Genomic DNA, 23,674 nt, shown 5'->3' on the forward strand with positions numbered 1-23,674 from the left:
TAACAGTCCATCCCTGCAGGAATGTGGAGGACCTTTCCGGAACAGTACACATGTCAGCTGCTGCATTTAACCGAGTGCAAGAAGGGCCGACAATAATCTGCTAGACTGCTGAAAGGACGTGCATTAATTGCGTGACTGCACGACTGTTTCGAAAGACCTTATGCTAATTCCGTGTAATAATACGGTTGATGTATCCGAATCTCTTCTCGCAGGAAATGGAGATATCCAATTTTGGGGTTCTTGGATGTGGTTGAATGATATTGTTGTTGAGCTTGTACTGTATCACTTAGTACAGCTACGCCAGTCTGCCAGTACCACTCGGTTCAACATGTTGCTTTCGATTCGCCTCTTAACAGCGGAAGAACTGTCCATAGCGGTCCTCAGGCAACACTTAATTGCGTGTGTTGTGCCTGATTATTTCACAACCCTGTTTCCAAAAGTTTGTTGGCAGCGTTTTCTGTGGCTATTGAATATGTAATATTATTTAACAGTATGAGACAAATTACAGAGGTCTTCGTTGTCAGTCATTTAGTCAGTTCTAAGTTATAAATGTGACGCAGTCGATGGAGCCATTGCCCTGCCAGTAGTTCTCTCTCCCAACATCTTTGAAAATCATTTCTGTTCATAGTCGACGTATGGCAATTCTAATAATAATGTGACCGATCAGGAGTGTTGTACGATAACTTGCCTTTGATAGCCTGCAGTTATCAACTGTCGTAATAATCTAGACGTAGTTCGAAACTTACGGATAGACGAACGTCTCTGTAATCTCGTCCCCTTTCATTAATTGCGTGAATCACCAGCATCACTTTCATTTTTATCGGTAGGTACTTGACTTAGAGAGACTGCGGACACTGAGTCACGATAAATTTTATCATTTATAGAACGTAATGAACATAAAAACATGTACAAATAACGTTGAGAAATGGTAGTTTCATAGGTCGGTTGTGATAGTTTCGCCGACGTCGTTGCGAAGCATTCGTTTCACAATGTGTTACTATATAAACTGAGAAATGGAGCTTCCTTTTGCTCAGTGTGTAGAGCTTCCTTATGTTAGGTGTGCAAAATATCGTAGAAGTAAGTCACCAGTACAAATTACTTATCGACCGTTCAGTTCCACTATGTAGACACTGCATTAAGAGTTCAAAATTCCGCTAATAGCCAACAACACATGTCATTGGGGATTTAAATCGAAATTATGTTGGTTCGACGGAAAAGTTCGTCAAATGATACGGGTGGATAATACTCATTTAAATGACGGCTTTCCGTTCTCCCTGTACGAAATAATACAACAGATTCAAATTCTCGAATAAGGCAGGTCGTCATCTCTCCCCATCGCATTACTCTGATGTAATTTACGTGGTACACTGACTATATGTATTGCCGGCGCTCGGGTCACCAGATGTAAATGACCGTTCATTAAAATTGCTTCCCGCGACTGTTTTTTCTTCGAGCGATGATATGTAACCCAGAAAGCAGGCACCCGCTCGTAGGTCCAGTTATTCCACCGGCAACATTTATCAAACGGATCTTAACGTGCTGCGGTGCTGATTTTAAGCGCCCCGACGTCTGAGATATGCGCTCCTCACGGTGTAAATAGGTGCATAGTAAACAAACGTAGAAATGAATCATCGCGCAGCATGTACTGCAGAAGAACGAGTTTGAGCATGTGCGCTCTCGCAGCACCTTTCTCAGAACGGTTCTACAGAAAATACAATCATCAACTAGCAGGAAACAACGCCACGTAGTTTGCATTCATGTTCATTGGGTCTGTGCCCCCCCCCCCCCCCCCCCCCCCCCAAATCAGCAAATCTGAAATTTTCGGACCAACAGCGTGTTTTCTTTCAGGTTTTTCAGTCACCAACTTTCTCCCCCGAATGCGAAAATATTTTGTTGACGCCCGCCTACATAGGAAGAAACGATCATCATAATAAAATAAGAGAAATCAGATCTTGCACAGCAAGATATAGATGTTCGTTTTTTCTGCTTGCTATTCGAGACTGGAATAATAGAGAATTATTGTGAAGGTGGTTCAGTGAACGCCCTGCCAGGCGTTTAAGTAAGATTTGCAGGGTATCCATGTAGATATAGATGTAGATTCTGTCAACTACAGTAACCACCATAATGTTGGTCTTAAATGCTGTGCTTCATTTGTTGCTCAGGAATGAGTTAGAAAATATTTCCCATCTTGTCATTATAGGACCTTATCCTGTTTTTTCCCTGAAAGAAGTAACTTTACATGAGGCACTTGAATGTCGGATTTAATCAGAATAGGTGTTCAATTCGAAGTAAGAAATATGGTTTGTGTTCCTCATGGTGGCATAAGTACATAAACAAAGGTACCTCACTGTTGTCTGTGAATTTCATTCTGTGTTTTGAACTTGCCACGTTCTGCATTCACACATCAGAAAACCGCAATAGAAAATTGTGCATATACTGAATGAGTCCATCCATTTGCAGATTGCAGTCCCACAATGTTTTTCCATCAAGTGCATCCAACATCATGCAGAATAGATATGGTAATCATTTTTTAGTCCTAGGTACAGTTTTGAGTATTGGAATGACCAGAGAATAATTACAACATAGTGGAACTGAAAGAGGCAGTGGGAAAACACACTATAAGGGCTTCATCAGCTCTGGTTAGCATTATATCTCGTGGAACACATCTGTAGATATAAGAAATCCCTGAGAGGAACATGAATCGGGAAATAATAACAAATTATTTTTATCAACTTTTAAACGATGTGTGGTTCACCATAACAAAGAAACCATACAGAAGAAATTTTGCTACTCTCCAATAACAATACACTCCTACCTTCCAAACATCATTTACAGCATAAATGCAGCAATGAAATTTCAGTTTAGTAGGACATCTCCAAACATCTCTATCTGCTCATTGAGATCCCTCAGTTATTTAAAATGTAATTATCTTGCAGTTTGTAGCTGTCAACTAAGAGCTGCTACAGCAGCCAAATAACATTTTGTCTTAATGTGATAAAGTTCGATTGGTATGGCTAAGAAGCTGTTTTGCCAGTGATTCTTGTCATATTTAGGACCTGTGATTCTTTCAGAACACACATTTTCATTTATAACATTTTATAGAGGAAAGGTATTGTGACACTTGCTCAAATTTTTCACGTAATTGTTACATACTCATACTTCATAATTACTATAGTTATTTGATGTTACTTTGTAATAGCAGAATAAAAAAACTGATAATCACACCAAAAATTGAGCAGTATTAATTAAATGAGACTTCACATTACTTAGACAAAATTAGAAGACACAATCTTTATCATTTTAAGGCTGTAACAGTATGGTGACACAGATCTCATTTGTTTGTAGCAAGTACAGACCTTATGACTACAGCTACTCTGGTCGCCAGCACTCCAGTTCTGTCAGCACAGCTGAGACACAGCACCGTGTGCCACCCATGGCTCAAAAGAAACATCAGATGTTTGGAAAGCGATGCTTCCAGGAGCAGGCTGCAGGTGAGTTTTTGTTTAGGTTATGCAACTGAAGATTCAATATACAAAATAAAACACTCATAAATTTTCCTCTGTTTGGCATTCATGGTTTCAACAGTTCAAGTGACTCACTTGAGTCAAAGCTCTATATCTCGAATGTGTTAAAAGAAAACAAAAGTGCCAAGCATTGTTATTTTTACTAATCATCTTTCAGAATGGTTTACAGTAACAAATGTACATCATAAATATGAAAATGTGATGCTCATTAGAAACCTATAGACATTCCCTTACACCATATTGTTTTACTAGGCCAAACGGTACACCTGCCAAGACCAGTGCTTCCTCTCCTAGGGGGGAGATAAAGCTCATTGAGGAATTCTCATTATGGTTTGACATCTCATTTTACATACACTCAAAAGTTGATTTTGGTACATTATGTACAAAAAATGCAAATGTATTTTAAGCTTTTGCCAAAAATTTGTCCTATGTCCATATTTGTTGTAGTGCAAGATACTACTATTATTCCTGAATACAAATTTAATCCAGACTAACCCCATTCCTCCTTCAATGCAAAATAAAGGGAGTAAACTTTGCTACACTCATGAAAAGTCAGTTTCTTTATTTCAGTTTTTATATCGGGCCATTATTTACATTGTGGCAATGTGTATTATTCTGCATAATATTCAGTCCCACTTAGTTACATTTTGGGTCTATGTTAGATTTTTCCTGTTATTAGAGGCATGGGTTCACCTTAAACACAATATTTTTCACTCTTGCATTATTTAATATCAGGTTTAAAAGCATGACAGATGGACACTATCTTCCTCATTATCATGAGATTATGGCACTACTATCACTGCAGTAGCTCTCTGCTGTTTGAATTCATTTCCAAACCACTGTTCATCTCATATGAAAACCCTCTTCCACAATTTGTCAATGCTGCCATTGTCTGAGAAACCACTGCCTTCAATATACCAGATAAAGCAGTGGGCTTTTTGCAGAAGCTGTTGTTAAAGGAGCACCATTAGTTTCCTTAATCTGAAAGTCTGAATGCTTACACTTTGTATAATGTTGCAAATGAATTGTTTCTTATTGTTTTCTGGTCACTACTGATCAATGTGAAAAATAGCACGAAAAAACTCAATGACAAAACTTGGATTGCAGGAGCAGCTTCTTCCTTGGGTAGCCATGGGACAACACCGAGTCTGCCACCAGCACCTGTAAAGTATGAGTTCAGCGAGGCAGTACCTGCTGGTGGAAATGCATTTGGCACCCCATTGGAAGCTGGAGTTGCTGCTGCCAAGGCACCAGAGATGAAATATAGCTGCAGTGTTGAATTTGCAAGGCATCACCCAGGTAGAGCGAAACACACTACACAGCACACACCTATGAAATTTTTGCGTCTCACACATCTCCACTTGTGGTAACTAGTGTATCTTACTGCTATGTTGCTGGTTTTGTTGCAGATGTAAGACCATCTATTGACCACATACAGCACAATCATTCATACCATCTTCCTGCAGAAAGCACAGGAGCTATGCAAAGACCTGTTTCTAGAGACAAACAAAAAGGTATGAACAATAACTGGCTTCAAAATAGTATTTCTCTATTCCCTTTCCAAAACACATATGCACTACTTAAATGAAAGGAGCAGCTTATTAACATTTGTCTTTTCCATCAGGTCGTAAATCTGACGAGGAACATCTGAACAGAGATGAGAAACGGGCACGAGCAATGAACATTCCATTGCCTGTGAGTGACATCATCAATTTGCCAATGGACGAATTTAATGAGCGATTGTCAAAATACGACCTTAGTGAGGCACAGTTATCACTCATAAGGGACATCAGGAGGAGAGGAAAGAACAAGGTAATAAAAGAAGTTCAGTGTCAGTTACTGTGGAGAATATATTTCACTGTCAACTGCAAACAAATTTGAAGTCTTGTTCAGTGATATTTGTACTAGTTTCATTTATGTTAGTAAGCACTGAAATTTAAACCTTCTCTATACACATGTGTTCACAAATTGGGGTTCTACTACAGTAAGTATTTATTTGGTACTTTTTGCTCTTGTAGGTTGCAGCACAGAACTGCCGTAAACGGAAGCTAGACCAGATTCTCAGTCTTGCAGATGAGGTCAAAGAAATGCGTGATCGGAAGAACCGCCTGATGCAGGAGAGAGATTACATGTTGGCAGAACGTCAGCGTGTCAAGGAGAAGTTCAGCCAACTGTACAGGCACATCTTTCAGGTAAAACAATACAACTGTGAATTCCCTTTTCTCCTTGTTTAATTTGCAGCTCCTTGCTATATCATAAACTTAGTTTCCTTGCGCCCATGAGAAAAAAGTTCTAACTCTCAAGAAACCTTTTTGCCTAATATGGAAAAAAATCTTGAAACCATTATACATACAGTTTTTGCTTGAATTATTCTTCCCAGCTGAATATTTTTAGGTGTTTATAAATAAAATCTGCTTGTTCTGATTGTAGCAACTGCGGGATCCTGATGGCAACCAGTATTCAATGTGTGAATACAGCCTTCAGCAGTCTGCAGACGGCACAGTACTGTTAGTGCCTCGAGCAAATGCAACTGCCTTCCTGGACCCTGAAGCCACCACTGCTGCTGCTTCGTGCAGGAAGCGTGAGGAAGAAAAGGAGTGACCTCATGTTGCTGTAAGCTCAAACCTGCTCAGATCAGAAGCGTGACAACTTCAAAATTGGACACTGGAGCAGGTGCAAATTCACAGATGCCTGTTTATCTTGTGATTCATTGTGTTTCTGAAAGTAAATCTGTAACTGTAATTGAGATCTCACATGACAAGTGGTGTTATTGGAAAAAATAGAGACATTTCAAATCGGACTGTACTATACAAAATAGAGTTGTATATTCAAGGTTGTGCCTGTACAAATATATCAGACATCGTGAAGAGTGAGTCGCCAATGTTATTGATGGTTACATACAAATATAGTGACAATATGAATATGGGATTGCAATCAGTGGAAAATGTTACAAGCCTAGATTGGTGAAAAATTAAGTGTGCATGTGTAAAAAGGTAAATTATTGGTAACTAAAACTGCATATTTTTTTTTAGACCAAAAGTGGGAATTAAAACTAATACCTTTTTAAATAGGAGTGAATTTTACTGTATGATATGCGAGAATTATAGTGCTTGTTGGCATCCATTATTGCTCTTTTTATAATGGCATTTAACATTTCTGTTAGAAACTTAGCATTAAGTATTTTAATATATTTTTATGTACAATTTTCATTAATATTCTTCGATAAGCTATACTTTTAAGAACAATTTTGAAGTGAATTCTGAATAAGAGAAAAGCATCTGGGCAAATATTGTCTTTTAAAACAACTGAAGTGAGTGTACAGAAAATTGTGGAGGACAGAGCTAGTGAATAAAATATTGTGCCTTCTTTAAAATTTAAATTTTTCTTGAGACTAGTTTCTTATACTATAAAGTTTATTTGAAGAATATCACAGTGCAATTTAGTGAAATACTATTTAAATAATAAAGATTCATGATGAAACATACTGATTTTCAGTTTGTTACTCTGTGCTATTTAGAAATTTAAAAAGTTTACAAAAACCCATAGTACGTTATGTCCATTGATGATGTCAGTACTGATGTTCAGTGATTTTTATTAGTAGTGTGTATGTGAGGCTGTGAACTCACTTCATTCAGTACATATAGTTTTAATATGTTTTAAGATTTCTTGTGATTCAGTTTTGTTGAGAATATTAGGTAATCTTGAAACTAAGGAATAGCAAAGTAGCTCAGCTAACACAAAGGCCTTAATATACATTGCTTCAATCATGCTCACCTTTTATACTTACAAAACACATAGTGCTTTTGAGACTTTTTTTTAAACAGAAAGGAAAGTTATTTACTGGTCTGTATTGTCCCCTGGTGGCAATAGAGTTTACAAATAAATTTAATAAAAGTGTGAATATACAATTATTTTTATATAACTCATTAAATGGGATCATACGGCTAGGTCATTTATCTCAATGTATATACAATTTAATTAATGCAGATATGTGTACATTTCATATTTTATAAAGAATAGAGAGTAATTCTTAGGCAGTTGACATCATGTTTTGATATCAGTATTGTAAAATAGAGCAGCTGCTCTACCTGTATCATGTCAGAATGTAAAGCATACATGCTAGTACTGTTCTTTGGAAATCCACATGTGCAGAGAAGAGTTCTTTTTTTCCTTTCTGTGTGTTGCACAACATTATGTCCGATTCAGTTGGTAAAATTTCTTGTGAATGCATACTGCTATGCAGATATTGTTTTATGTTCTTAAAACATTAGGACTAATTGCTGTAAAGTAAAGTACCAAGTGCTTTCAACACTTCATAACAACTTCCAAATATTTATTAGTGCATTTAAATTCTTAGCTCACTGGGTTTCTTTATGGTAAAAATATGGAAAGATAGTGGACTACCTGTGTGAATCATTAACACACATTGTATATCTCTCTTTGAATGTCATTTAAAATAAAAAAAGTGAGTTTTATACATTGTTTCTTGTCACTTTATACCTACACTGGACATTTGCTTTACTTGGAACCCAGTGTAATCTCATGACTGTGGCTGTGACAAAGTAAACAAAACAAAACAGTATATAGTTTTTGCTTTTTCTACTGTATTACCAGTTTTCAGGTGTTCACAAGCAAGAAGAAAAAGAATTTCTTGCTTAGCAGACATGAATGGAGAGAAGAAAAGTTTGGCAACGCACATTAAATCTCCAAGAAAATTTATCTAATTACATTTTGTTTGCATGGAGCTATCATAATGATGGCTTTTGCAAAAGTCTGAGATAATAGTATTACAGTAATTACACTTACAAAACTACAACTGTTGCAACTTACTATTCATTTCTTTACAGATGATAAGCTACTGGTTCATATTACAAGCAGTGTCTTAAAATTTATTGAATGAATATTAACATTTTTCAATCAGAAAAGGTTTCAATTTCATGTTAAGATCACTGTCTTTATCTGCTAATATCATGAAAAGGATGGTTGCTACTCATCATATAGTGGAGGTGCTGAGTCGCAGATAGGCACAACAAAAAGACTATTAAACAGAGCTTTCAGCCTAACAGGCCTTCATCAGAATTAGACTACACACACACACACACACACACACACACACACACACACACAGGGTAAGGGGGAGGGGGGCAACAGGGGAAAACAGAGAAGTAAAAAGACTGTGGGTGCATTGGTGGAACAGAGTTGTGCTAGAATGGGAACAGGGAAGGAGATAACTGGGTAAAGGACAATGACTAACCCACCTATCCCATTCCCTGTTCCCATCCCAGCACTACACTGCCTTCTGTTCCATCAGTGCACCCACAGTATTTTTACTTTTCTCCTTTTCTGCTGCCCCTTTCCCCTCCCCCTCCTCTCTTCCCTCCATCTAACCTTCCAACTGTACCTAGCTGCCCTATCCTCTCCCCACCTCATCCCTGCATGCTCCCACAGGCAGCGCTTTACTGTCTCCCACCCATAACCTGCTATCCCTCCCCCAGGCACCTCCTTATCCCCACCACCCAGTTTGCTTCTCCTATCATGTTTTGCTGCTCGCAGTCTGGCCTCGGCAGCCAGAGACTCTGTGGGAATTGTGTGTGTGTGCGTGTGTGTGTGTGTGTGTGTGTGTGTGTGTGTGTGTGTGTGTGTGTGTGGTAAATACGTCACACTTCAGGTTAAAAGAAACTTGCACATTATACTGCACTGAGTGATGCATGGCGTACTAAAACATAAACAAAGTGTGAGGCACAAGAAGATATGACACTATAGTAGGTACACATTGGCATGTAGACAGATGGACACGTACCAAGACAAAGCAAAGCAAGACACTTTTACATAAAAGCAACAAAATACAAAGATCATGGTTCACATGAATCTACAGATATTTATTTGAATGCTTTTGACTAAATTCAACACCTCCACTTCAAAACAACTGGTGCCTTAACTCACACTATTTAGAACTTCACAATGTATTTCTTTACTTGATCCTTCTGTCATTGTATCTGCTGGCATAGCCAGACACAACTTCCATTATATAATGATGTCTAACGTAAGCATGCTTTGATCTTTTATGGTTTGATGGATCAACAGACAAAGTTAATGCTCTCTGACTATCATTAGATAAAGTTACAGGCTTGCCATAGTCTTATCAACTGACGCAATAAATTTCTTAAGTAAATGGCCTCATGACAAACCTCAGAAAGTGGAACTGTGCAGGATACATAAGTGGATACTATTTTTAATCTTAGTCACATCTCTACTTACCACTACATCACTTGCCTCAGAATCATCAAGCCTATAATATTTTGGGGCATTGCTATACCCCCTATGATCACTTCTTTTGCCATTTTATCCCAATTTACTCTCTTAAATGTAGGGAAATGCATCATGACCTTGCTTCCACTTATCCTGAGGTGATTAATGTTTGGTTTCTTGCCAGTTAATGGTTCATGTGGCAATGTATTCCCTAAACTTTATCTTACTGATCTATTGCACAAATATACTGTGCTATTAACAGTATCAGCCCAAAACCACTTATCAAGTTTACCTTCTAATAGTATGCATCTTGTCTTTTCTACTACAGTTCCAGGGTTGCCGCAGGTTCTGGAAATAAGGAAATATCAGGGAATTTCAAGCACGTCAGGGAAATTTGAAAAAAAGCACTGGAAAAATCACGTTTTTGTCTCAGTTGGTGAAATGGTTTGTTTACAGAGGTGTCATGCATCATCGCTGGCTGGATGCAGCTGAGTACATGTGCCACTTCCCTACTCCCTCATTCCTACTGCTTCTCCCCTTTCTACCACTCCTGTCAGCTTGCAGCATGGCTGCCACCACTTCTTGCCGCTACCCAACCAGCTGCTGACAAGAGGCAGGGAGGCGTGAGGAGTGGTTTGTTTGGATTTGATTCTCAGAGACTGTTGATGCAGTAGCCAGATATGGTGGTCATGTGTGCCCGAGTTGTGTCTCATTGATTGTGTGAATGTGCGTGTGCTCTTGTTTTCTGACAAAAACTATGCCTGAAAATTTAGTTGTGAGAGTGTGATTTTCTTTTCTACTTGCCTGTCAGCTGCTCAGCAATCATCATTACGGTCAATCACTACCTATCCTCATTATTATTGATCTCAGAGTATTTGAACAAGTTATCTGTTGCATGGATTGATTAGCATGGTTTCATTTCATCAACATGCTGTCTGTGGTTCATGAATAGCTGGTCACATGAGTGGATTTCCATGACGGGCCAAAACCAGAGGCTGTCTCTGCGAGTATCTGTAATAGATCGGGCCTGCTGATCCAAAGCCATTCCGTTCCCATTAATGTGCAGGCCCTGCCCGTTGGATCTCATCTGCCCACAGGTATGTGTGTGGTGTAATGCATTGGATTTTCATGGTTTATCCATGGACCCAGGATTACAATGCTCCTCAGCAGGCCAGAGGCCATGGGTGATGGATTTCAGGAAATGCGACTGTCTCACCACAAGTACGCGGTACGGTGTGGGGTTTTATAGACATTTTATTTGTTCTAGTACATTTTGGCACTTGAAAAGTAGTTTATATGTTAGAATGCAGTCAACCCGCTCCTGCAGGGGGCATATACCATCCGAGGAGACGGTGTACCCCAGAAAAGTGACAGCAGTGCACCGGAGTTGTGACCTGTCATTATGGATCGCGACTCCGATACGTGTCAATAAGTCCTGTATCGTGGCCACGTGGAGTTCATGTTCCCTGTCGGAGGGGGAGAAAATTAGTATGTCATCAAGGTATGCATAGCAGTATGTTCAGTTAAACAGAAGTGAGTCTATAAAACGCCACCAAGTTTGGGCCGCATTTTTGAGACCATAAGACATGTAACAGAATTCGTAAAGGCCGAAAGGTGTGATCACTGCTGTCTTTGGTATGTCACTCTGCTCCATTGGTATCTGTAAATATGCCTTGCGGCAGTCCAAGACACTGAAGATGCGTGCTCTGCTAAGTACTTGCGCAAAGTCTTGTATGTGAGGTATCGGATAATTGTCTAATACCGTCCACATGTTGAGGTGACGATAGTCGTTGCAGAGGCGCACTGTGCTGTCCTTTTTGGGGACTAAATGTATGGGTGAGGACGAGTTACTGTCCGATGGGCGAGCAATACCTGCCCGTAGAAGTTCCTCCACTGCGGCTTTAGCAAGGTGTAGTTCATGTGGTGGCAGTTGGCGTGCTATATGGTGCACTGGTGGCCCATCTGTCATGACAATTTTGTGTGTCGTGCCATTCGTGATAGTGTTCAGCTCGTCTGGCAAACTCACTTGGTGGCCGTCGTGAATGGGAATCAGTAGCACACAAGAGTCACTAACCTTATGTGCCGGGGAAGCTGTCTGCATCGGTGGTGACAAAGTTCAACAAGGTGCATCTCCGGTGTCGGATGGTGGCTGCGTTGACAGGCACTGTACGAGGCATTGTGCCTCGGTGAGCACTTGCGTAGCTGACGATATGGCATGGTTCAGTTCGGGGTTGTGAGCTCGGAGATCATCGACTGCAGGGCGTTCGGGCTGGAGCTGGGCAATGGAAGTTGTGAGGCTGTCCGCCAGTGAAGAGCACTTGATGGGAGCTGTGTCAAAGTCGTCGGGAAGCTGAAGGGGAGGGGGGGCCGAAGAGGCAACTGAACATACAATATGAGTGGACGAGGTGTGGTGCAATAATGCGGCCGACTGAAGATCTGGAGACAGTCCAAAGTGGAAAAGGAAGTCAATGCCTAATACTGGATCATCGACGTCAGCCACGTAGAAGGACCAAGTGAACTGTTTGCCAGTTATGAGTTCAATAGGTAACTTGGCCAAACCATCGACACGAAGTGGCTACTTATTTGCTGATCAAAGGGACAGTTTAGTTTGGTTGGTGTCGTGTCCTTTACAGAAAATGTGGGAGGTATGACACTAACGTCTGCTCCGGTATCGATGAGAAAATACCGGCGCAAACCCAAATCCAAGGCGTACAGACGTCCTCGTGAGGTGGGGGATCTGACAGAATGCAACATCTGTGGGTGCCCCTGCATGTATCCGCGGGCCGTGGCGCCTACTGCAGCTCGCGTGCAGCGTTTGGGAACGTGCAGGGTGGATGACAGTTGCGAGTGACATCCCTGAAAGTGGAGTGGAACCAGCATATGCGTGAGTCAGCTGTACTCAGCCCACCAGCCGAAGCATCAGGCGAGGGGAAGGCGGGGCGGGCAGGTGCTAGCCCGGTTAGGGTGGGGAGAGGCTGTTGCCGACCCACTGGCGGTTCCAGGTCTTGGCTGCTAGAGAGCTGCTGTTGCATGTGCTGTCCGCGATACGCATGTGCCCGGCCTCTACCGCCCAACGGTGGAAGTATAATCACAGGATTACCAACCTCGACGGTATTAGGCACTGTGCTGCGCGGAGGGAGGTGGCTGTGTCGAATAATGGCGTATGCCTGGTCTGCCAGCCATAGTTTATCCTCGAGTGGCGCTGTGGTATGTGGAAGCAAATGTAACTGTAGTTCTTGTGGCAGCTTCACCAACCACAATGCCCAGAGCACTAAGTTCAGCAAGATCTCGGTACTGACCTGCCCACACAAGCGTCACCACAGCTATGAGGGTGTTCTGTCGCCTAAAGTCTCGTCATAAATTATGTTGTGGATCGTATCGGCTGACAGACGAGAGAGGCATTCAGTGAGTAATGCACAAGCAGAGGCATATTTGTTGCTCTTGGGTGGATTCAGCAACAAGTCACTGATGAGATCAGGGTGGTCGTGCAGGTGGTTCACTAAACACACAAAATGAGTGCTGTCATCCGCAATACCGTGTATGTCCAACATGCTGTCCACCAAGGTAAACCACATCACTGGGTTGTCCGGTCGTAATGGCGGCAGCTTCGTAAAATGAGCAGGGGCCAGTGCTTGCGGGGCTGTAGGAAAGGCACGAAAAGTACAAGGATTCTGCACAGTGTTCACTGGTGCGAACTGTGCCTCATTGACGGGCGATGTGGTGTGTTGAACATCTGTTAGCTATGTAGGCGAGACATGGTATCCAGTCCTTGTGCGTATGGAATCTGTACAGCCACACGACGAGCATGGTGCGGCAGGCGGGTAAGGATCAATTAGAGGCGCGAGATCGCAATTGAGAGCCGAGTGACGGGGCGGAACCAGGACAGGTGCGTCACCCAAGGTGTGCACGGGGCGGCAGGACGGATAGGCATCTAAATGTCCCGGTGTGGTTGGCGTGAGTGTCCCTTCACCCGGCGTGGAGGGGGACAAGTTAAATGGTGGGCCGCTCTGAGGAGGGGGCGGCCGTGCGTGTGGACCTCAAAACTGGACAGCCGCGTGGTCCATGTTGTGCGGTAGAAACTCGGGTGAGGGGTTTCTGGGGTCTTGTGTTGGAGGAGCATTCTGTCGAGCATAGAATGCCGTAGAAGGTGTCCGCGACTATGTGTACAGCGCCCAGTGTGGTATGCCAGCAGAGGTTAGAGTCATCCGGCCAGGCGAGGCAAACACCAGAGATACGAACATTCCTGGTGTATTAGTAGCACATGGGGTAAAGTGTTGCACTTCACAGTCAAATGTCCATTCTGCACTTGCGGTGTCCTGCACTGCCGGAAAAACTGGAGGCTGCGACATTGTCTATTGGCGCGAAACCAGTGATACACAGCGAGCGACTGCAATGTATTTTCACGATTCGGGGTCACCAATGTGGTTTTTTTGGCTATAGCAACAGACCACGCACAGAAAACTCCAACTTATTATGATAAGACACTTTTATTAAGGTTCATATAATTACAGAAAACACAAGAAAAACAATGCAGAAATTTGTGACACACGTATCACTCAGTCAAGTCGTAGACAGGACTACTCAAAGAATCTCAAGTCTCTAAAGACCATTTACTCTGCACTTCACTGGTGAAGTTACTGGCGGTCAACCGTCACCACAGGTTTTATAGCTCTACTGCCTTCATGTGAAAGAAAAGGCTATCTTGTTTGCTTGCCTTCATTACACACCACACAATTCTGCTTACTGGCATTAATATTAACATCTTCATATGCCATTCCTTCAACAGCTGCATTTTTCATTTTCATAAGATCCTTTGCATTTAAATGACCTTATCTTCTATGTCAGCTAGACATAGTAACCACTCCTCACAAATTACTTCTCCTGTCAATGTTAAACTTATAAACACCATTAATTAGATCTGCAGGTGTAACCAATTCTTGATTCTTGTTACAATATTACCTTGATCACTACTAAATTCAACTGAGGTTCCTTGTTCAGTCAGCCTGCTCACAAACAATAAATTTTTTTGTCAGTTCTGGACCACACACGTTTTCACTTTGATATAGTATCATATCTTTCCAACTTCCATTGTTAAATTAACTTATCCAGAGCATAATACCAGGAGTTCAGTCTTATTCGCTTCCACAATTTTATATATGCTAACAAGGCTCATTACATTCTTCATCCAATTTTTATTTTCTATGATATACACAGTAGTACCCAAGTCAACACACAAGTCACTTCTGTTAAAAGAACTAATTGAAAACAATATACTGAAGGCATCAGGGATTCTGCCTTGTCCGACATCATTAACCTCACTGTTAGGGCACTTACTTTTAAAATGTCCTGACTTTTTCACTTTTAGCAAATAATTTCCTTCTTGCTGCAGTTGTCAGCAATTCCAGTTTCTACCACAAATCCACTGTTGTCTTGCTTCTTTTACATGCACATACAAAGACTGATCAAAAATAAGACTTATTTTCACCTCAGCATCTTCCAGTACAACTGTTTCTGAGATTCATGTTGCCACTCCTTCAAGAATAAGTATGTTCTGAATTGTAAATGCACAATCTTCATAGTTTTAATGTCCTTTCAGCACATTAATCATAATTTGTTGCCATCTTTGTTAAATAACACAATTCTTTTGAAAAACACGATCCTGGACATCAGGTAACAACTGCCTTGAAACTTTCTGTTGTATGTTCATTAATTAATTTGTTTTCAATGACATCATTTCTTTGTACTTATTTAGAGTAGCTTGTGCATCAAGGTCAGAGATGCATTCACTGCTGGATAAACATTTCTATAATTGATTAAGTCTTCATCTACAACTTTTTGTATATTAGTGTAGTGCATTTCTGTTTAATTCTCATGGGAAAATTAATAACAGAACTCAGATTATAAATACAGAAGGGTCTAGGAAAATGTAGGCACCCTTTTATAGTCAATATTAATGGAACAAAATGACATACCATTACAATTCTTGCAAGGGGGGAAAATTATTTCACGTGTTCAAAGTGACCCCCATTAGCAGCCAGACAGTGTTGGTACCACTGAACTGTTGAATAAACTACAGCTGTCAGTGTTGCCAGTGTGATAGCCACACAGGACACCATGATGGTTTCCCGTAATTCATTCAGAGTAGCTGGTTTCTGTTGATAAACTTCATTTTTGAAGGCCCCAAGTCAAGAGGCATGAGGTCGGGCGACCGCGGCGGGTACTCTTCAACTTATCCGTGGTCCAGGTAGATTTTCATCCAAGTAGACAATGACATCTCTTTGGCAGTGAGGTGGAGCACCACCTCAGGGTAAACCTCACCAGTTGCAGCACCTTCAGAGAGGAATGGGCAAAAACAAACTGCGCAAAGACTGATCACACCGCACATTAACACCTGATGGATTAACATGTTTGAGGCCACTACATGCAGTTATGGCTGTTGACAGTACCACTCAGTCTGAATAGCACCTTGTCAGTCCAGATAATCATGCCTGCAAACCATTCATCCCCATGAAGCATATCTTCAAACCACTGGCAGTACTCCATCCTTCAATCCAGGTCGTCCTTGTTCATAGTATGCAGTGATCTTGGAATGTACACTTTCCACTTTGCGACCCTCAGAATTCATCATACGCTTGATCAGCACCAAGATCTATTGAGAAAACAATGGACTACAATACAGTGTAAAATTGCAAAAATGTGTCCTTTTGCTCCAATAATATTAACTATCAAAGAGTGTCTACATTTTTCTGGACCCCTCTGTAGTAAGTGAAATTTCCATATTGTTTCTTTTATCCAAATATTTCAAAGTAGTAATATTAAAATCTGCACAGACTAATCATTTGCTTTCTTTTGCCTATCAGGTGGCATAATAATGACTCAAACCTGTTTAAGAATATTTTCCAGTGGGAATCTAATTTCTACACAGTACTACAGTAATGACTGGCTATTCTGTTAGAAGCAATTCACAACCACAAGCTTCCAAATTGTTGATCTGAGCAGAAATTACAGGTTCCAGTAGGTTTTAACTTGTTATTTTTAATGTACATGACAACCTTATATTTTTCATAGAAAAACAGGCTGCTAATTTATAGTCCTTTTTGTTTAACATATGGTGCCTCAATTTACATGGTACGCAGACAGACATAATACATCAATTTGCTTTGGACATTCTAGATTGTGAAAATAGATTAGAAATTCATTAACCCTTTTTTTCTGTGCACTAACATTCTGATGCATCACTGCAAGCTCACTGGAAAAAAATTCTTTTTTTTTTTGCAGCACCTAAGCTATCTGGATTTCTTTTAAAGTGGTCTATGTGAATGAAGTCCAGAAGTCTTTCCTGTCACACCTGTAATCACTGGAATTGGTAGCTGTACCCTCTCACTTATATATTTTCAGCCATTTCTTTAGCTAATTTAGCTTTCCCCTTCCCGATAAGATGTAGTTTGTATCTTGTTTATCCCCACTTCCCAACAGCAACAACTGGCACCAGACACTGATTCAGGATTCAAACTGGTGAGGGAGGAGTAACACATTCTTTTTGTTTCCACCTCATCCCCATCCAAATATAATTTTCCATCGCCCACATCTTTAATGAGCCACAGATGGCTACGATTTTAACAATAACAACAATGATGTAAAATAAAATTTTTAATATATTAATAATAATGAACTGTTTAATTACAATAAAATACATAAAGTATTTTAATATAATAACAATATAATCATTTGTTTAAACAGTAATTAGTATAAGAATTTAGCATAAACATCCTAGAAATTAGAATTCAGAGATATCTACATCTACTTCTTGTAAGGGGTCCATAGGCCCTTACTATGACTTTGCACTTGGCACAGGTCGATAGGATGAACAATCGATTGTGTCGTGTTGAGAGAGCGAGTGTCGAGTTGTGCCAGAGTGGTTGGCAGGAGTAGTGTGTGTGTGAAGGCCATTGTTGAAATAGGGTCTTTAACGGAGAAGGGTGTCGCCATCGCCGTGGTTAGACCCCTATGTAATAGAGTAATACCGAGAAAGTGGAAAAGTATCATTACGAAAGTGATCAGTGACGTTACTAATACCGATATTTGGTTTCGCGTCTACCGCACCGGCATTACCTTGGATTGCAGTGTTGGATGCAGTGATGGAATAGCATGTGACGATAATGGAAAATGAAGAAAGCCTGTGCTGAGATTAGCCGTAATTAGATATGTATGACGAAGGCAGTGGCTATCTCCTTTTTGTGTTTTGAGAAGAATATAAGTTCGCAATTAGTAAAACTGTGTTGGTGTTCCTTTACCAGACATTCAGTATTATAGTACTGAACAGGACGAACCGGAAAGTAACAACTTCCGTAGCAGTCAATTCCGATTACCAGCCCCATTAGGTTCACGGTCATGTTAATAATAAATATTGGGCTGCTATTCAATCAGATCAGGTCGGGATAAAAAATCGGAGGTGTTCAATCTACATCCATACTCTGCAAGCCACCTGACAGTGTGTGGCGGAGGGTACCTTGAGTACCTCTATCAGTTCTCCCTTCTATTCCAGTCTCGTATTGTTCGTGGAAAGAAGGATTGTCGGTATGCCTCTGTGTGGGCTCTAATCTCTCTGATTTCATCCTCATGGTCTCTTCGCGAGATATACGTAGGAGGGAGCAATATATTGCTTGACTCCTCAGTGAAGGTATGTTCTCGAAACTTCAACAAAAGCCCATAACGAGCTACTGAGCGTCTCTCCTGCAGAGTCTTCCACTGGAGTTTATCTATCATCTCCGTAACACTTTCGTGATTGCTAAATGATCCTGTAACGAAGTGCACTGCTCTCCATTGGATCTTCTCTATCTCTTCTATCATTCCTATCTGGTACGGATCCCACACTGCTGAGCAGTATTCAAGCAGTGGGCAAACAAGCGTACTGTAACCTACTTCCTTTGTTTTCGGATTGCACTTCCTTAGGATTCTTCCAATGAATCTCAGTCTGGTATCTGCTTTACCGACGATCAATTTTATAATATCATTCCATTTTAAATCACTCCTAATGCGTACTCCCAGATAATTTATGGAATTAACTGCTTTCAGTTGCTGACCTGCTATATTGTAGCTAAATGATAAGGGATCTATTTTTCTATGTATTCGCAGCACATTACACTTGTCTACATTGAAATTCAATTGCCATTCCCTGCACCATGCGTCAATTCGCTGCAGATCCTCCTGCATTTCAGTACAATTTTCCATTGTTACAACCTCTCAATATACCACAGCATCATCCCCAAAAAGCCTCAGTGAACTTCCGATGTCATTCACAAGGTCATTTACGTATATTGTGAATAGCAGCGGTCCTGCGACACTCCCCTGCAGCACACCTGAAATCACTCTTACTTCAGAAGACTTCTCTCCATTGAGAATGACATGCTGCATTCTGTTATCTAGGAACTCTTCAATCCAATCACACAATTGGTCTGATAGTCCATATGCTCTTACTTTGTTCATTAAACGACTGTGGGGAACAGTATCTAACGCCTTGCGGAAGTCAAGAAACACGGCATCTACCTGTGAACCCGTGTCTATGGCCCTCTGAGTCTCGTGGACGAATAGCACGAGCTGGGTTTCACACGATCGTCTTTTTCGAAACCCATGCTGATTCCTACAGAGTAGATTTCTAGTCTCCAGAAAAGTCATTATACTCGAACATAGTACATGTTCCAAAATTCTACAACTGATAGACGTTAGAGATATAGGTCTATAGTTCTGCACATCTGTTCAACGTCCCTTTTTGGAAACAAGGATGACCTGTGCCCTTTTCCAATCCTTTGGAACGCTACACTCTTCTAGAGACCTACGGTACACTGCTGCAAGAAGAGGGGCAAGTTCCTTCGCCTACTCTGTGTAAAATCGAACTGGTATCCCATCAGGTCCAGCGGCCTTTCCTCTTTTGAGTGATTTTAATTGTTTCTCTATCCCTCCATCATCTATTACGATATCTACCATTTTGTCATCTGTGCGACACTCTAGAGAAGGAACTACAGTGCAGTCTTCCTCTGTGAAATAGCTTTGGAAAAAGACATTTAGTATTTCAGCCTTTAGTCTGTCATCCTCTGTTTCAGTACCATTTTGGTCACAGAGTGTCTGGACATTTTGTTTCGATCCACCTACCGCATTGACATAAGACCAAAATTTCTTAGGATTTTCTGCCAAGTCAGTATGTAGAACTTTACTTTCGAATTCATTGAACGCCTCTCACATAGCCCTCCTCACACTACATTTCGCTTCGCATAATTTTTGTTTGTCTGCAAGGCTTTGGCTATGTTTATGTTTGCTGTGAAGTTCCCTTTGCTTGTGCAGCAGTTTTCTAACTTGGTTGTTGTACCACGGTGGCTCTTTTCCATCTCTTACGATCTTGCTTGGCACATACTCATCTAACACATATTGTACGATGGTTTTGAACGTTGTCCACTGATCCTCAACACTATCTGTACTTGAGACAAAACTTTTGTGTTGAGCCATCAGGTACTCTGAAGTCTGCTTTTAGTCACTTTTGCTAAACAGAATAATCTTCCTACCCTTTTTAATATTTCTATTTACGGCTGAAATCATCGATGCAGTAACCACTTTATGATCACTGATTCCCTGTTCTGCGTTAACTGTTTCAAATAGTTTGGGTCTGTTTGTCACTAGAAGGTCTAATATGATATTGCCACGAGTCAGTTCTCAGTTTAACTGCTCAAGGTAGTTTTCAGATAAAGCACTTTAAAAAATTTCACTGGATTCTTTGTCCGTGCCACCCGTTATGTACATTTGAGTCTCCCAGTCTATATCCGGCAAATTAAAATCTCCACCCACAACTATAACATGGTAGGGAAATCTACTCGAAATATTTTCCAAATTATCCTTCAGGTGCTCAGCCACAACAGCTGCTGAGCCAGGGGACCTATAGAGACATCCAATTACCATGTCTGAGCCTGCTTTAACCGTGACCTTCACCCAAATTATTTCACATTTCGGATCTCCGTCAATTTCCTTCGATACTATTGCACTTCTTATCGCTATAAACACACCTCCCCCATCACTGTCCAGCCTGTCTCTGCAGTATACATTCCAATCTGAGTTTAGAATTTCATTACTGTTTACATCTGGTTTCAGCCAACTTTCTGTCCCTAGTACTATGTGGGCATTGTGACCGTTTATTAATGAGAGCAGTTCTGGGACCTTTCTATAGACACTCCTGCAGTTTACTATTAAAGTGCACGTCATTAATGTTGGCGACCGAGTTTAGGTTCGTTCTGCGCATCTGACGTCACAAAACACAGTCAGCCAATGAACAGAGAACGACGTTGCCAAATCTCGACTGCAGTGCAGAGCATGGACGAGTATCTTCAGTTTTAGAAACGTTCAGTCGTAAATAAAGTAATAGAACAAAAGCAATGTCTTGATAGCAGACTTTCTTTTATACTGCTTTTTCGCAATAAAGAACAGCGGTAATTGTTTATTTCCTATTGTACTTGGACGAAGCGTGAGTAATTCGTAGTTATACCAACACTGACTCTCACGGCATGCTGCAGGAAGACGATCCGCGATAGCGTAATGGGTAAGATGTTTGGCTTATATGTGAAAGGTTATGAGTTCAAACCGTTAGTGATGCTTCATATTTTCATTATTTAAAAACAATATCGAAGTGCCTTACTTCACGAATTATATTCGTTTGAATGCAATTTTTTGACATTTCTAGTGCTTTGTCTCTTCATTAACCCTTTCGCTGCTGCAGACACGTGCTCCCCGCATTCCGCGCTGTGGGCGATTTTGTCATCACTGCACTGCTCGCCTGTGCAGACATGTGGTGTTCCCACTGCTTTGACACGCTTATTCGATTTCACAAAAACTATTTGGCCCAAAAATTAGATTTTTACACGTCTTCTTGACTGATACCTTCCCCCCATAAATGACTTAAATTTTGTTTCGATGTTCAACGCAGTTATTATGCAGCATTAAATGTAGTAAACCATTGCACGAAATTTTGAAGAGTTTGCAGAGGTAGAAGTCCATAGCGTATACTTTCCGTATGGTCGATTTTAGTTGCCATATTGTTGAGAATGAAATGTGGACAAGATACCTAAATTTCATATAAAATTTACTGTATAACAATATCTCATTTAATTTAAGTACCACATAGGTGTCGTATGTAATATTGAGAAATATTCCGTCTTTCGCGACTGTAATAAAAGTTTTATTTACACCGGACGCGTCTGGCTTTATTTTAAAGCACTTCAATCAATGAAAGGTATGGCACATACACAATGGTACTCATGTTCTCTTGTTTTTGTTCCACAGTCGCAGTTTTACCAATGGTACTGAAATATATTCCTCTTCTGCAACTGTAATAAGCGACTTATTTAGACCAGACGCGTTTTTCTCTTTTGAAGCATCTTCAGTGGACAGTATTTTGTCTCCTCCATTGCCAAGTCACCTTTCGTAGTTTTGTGCTGCGGTAACACAATATTCAACGTTTGTGTTGGCTGATCAGTGTTTTAGCAAATAAATGATGTTTGTGTGTGCCACACACAAAAATTATATTTGACATAGCTCAGAGCACTTCACTGATAGACGGCATATTCAAGTCCTAATGTTTTTGTAAGTCCACAGTTTTGTTTAACGTGTTTTGTCTACTTCCTTTTGATTGATTGAAGTGCTTTAAAATAACGCCAAACGTGCTCAGTGTAAATAAAACTTTTGTTGCAGTCGCGAAAGACGGAATATTTCTCAATATTACATACGACACCTATGTGGTACTTAAATGAGATATTGTTATACAGTAAATTTTATATGAAATTTAAGTATCTTGTCCACATTTCATTCTCAACATTGTGGCAACTAAAATCGACCATAAGGAAAGTTTACTCTATGGACTTTTACCTCTGCAAACTCTTCAAAATTTCGTGCAATGGTTTACTATATTTAATGCTGCATAATAACTGCGTTGAACATCAAAACAAAATTAAGTCAAATGTTGATCGTGTTAGGACAGCAACCAGCCACAAATTTACTTTGAGTTCCTTTATTCAAAGGAAACCGTTACCGGTTTCGAATCGTTGCGATTCATCATCAGACGGTTTACACGCTTTCTTTCTACATTTGGTGTGTTTTTTACAGATTAACTGTCGTGAAACGTCGGTTTCGAGTGATTGTTTCTATAACGTTCATCCAATCGATGTAAATGCATTCCCACTGCATCCTCGTTGTTGCACACGTAATAGTTCTCACTGTACCGTCGGTTTCGAGTGATTGTTTCTATAACGTTCATCCAATCGATGTAAATGCATTCCCACTGCATCCTCGTTGTTGCACACGTAATAGTTCTCACTGTACCGTCGGTTTCGAGTGATTGTTTCTATAACGTTCATCCAATCGATGAGAACTATTACGTGTGCAACAACGAGGATGCAGTGGGAATGCATTTACATCGATTGGATGAACGTTATAGAAACAATCACTCAAAACCGACGTATCACGACAATTAATCTGTAAAAAACACACCAAATGTAGAAAGAAAGCGTGCAAACCGTCTGATGATGAATCGCAACGATTCGAAACCGGTAACGGTTTCCTTTGAATAAAGGAACTCAAAGTAAATTTGTGGCTGGTTGCTGTCCTAACACGATCAACATTTGTCTTCAAAAACAGCCACGGTCTCCAAAATTGCATTAAAATTAAGTCATTTATCGGTGGAAGGTATCAGTCAAGAAGATGTGTAAAAATCTAATTTTTGGGCCAAATAATTTATGTGGAATCGAATGATAAGAGTGTCAAAGCAGTCGGAACACGATGTGTCTGCACAGGCGAGCAGTGCAGTGACAAAATCGCGCACAGCGCGGAATGCAGGGAGCATGTCTTTGTAGCAGCGAAAGGGTTAA

At 40.6% G+C, this 23,674-nt stretch overlaps 1 protein-coding gene across 4 annotated transcripts in view; it reads left to right on the plus strand.

The window, feature by feature from the left end:
- Positions 1-7,999, plus strand: part of LOC124796439 (segmentation protein cap'n'collar) — a 423,990-nt gene extending 415,991 nt beyond the window's left edge. For all 4 annotated transcript variants that reach the window (XM_047260634.1, XM_047260635.1, XM_047260633.1 and 1 more), the window contains exons 10-15: positions 3,346-3,491; positions 4,632-4,823; positions 4,934-5,038; positions 5,149-5,336; positions 5,543-5,716; positions 5,955-7,999. In XM_047260634.1, the coding sequence (XP_047116590.1) occupies positions 3,346-3,491; positions 4,632-4,823; positions 4,934-5,038; positions 5,149-5,336; positions 5,543-5,716; positions 5,955-6,125 (976 nt within the window). In that variant the 3' untranslated portion in view covers positions 6,126-7,999. The remainder of the gene's footprint in view (positions 1-3,345; positions 3,492-4,631; positions 4,824-4,933; positions 5,039-5,148; positions 5,337-5,542; positions 5,717-5,954) is intronic.
- Positions 8,000-23,674: the final 15,675 nt, after the last annotated feature.

Source organism: Schistocerca piceifrons, chromosome 4 (genome assembly GCF_021461385.2).
Source record: "Schistocerca piceifrons isolate TAMUIC-IGC-003096 chromosome 4, iqSchPice1.1, whole genome shotgun sequence".
In the NCBI taxonomy this organism is placed as follows: Eukaryota; Metazoa; Arthropoda; class Insecta; order Orthoptera; family Acrididae; genus Schistocerca; species Schistocerca piceifrons.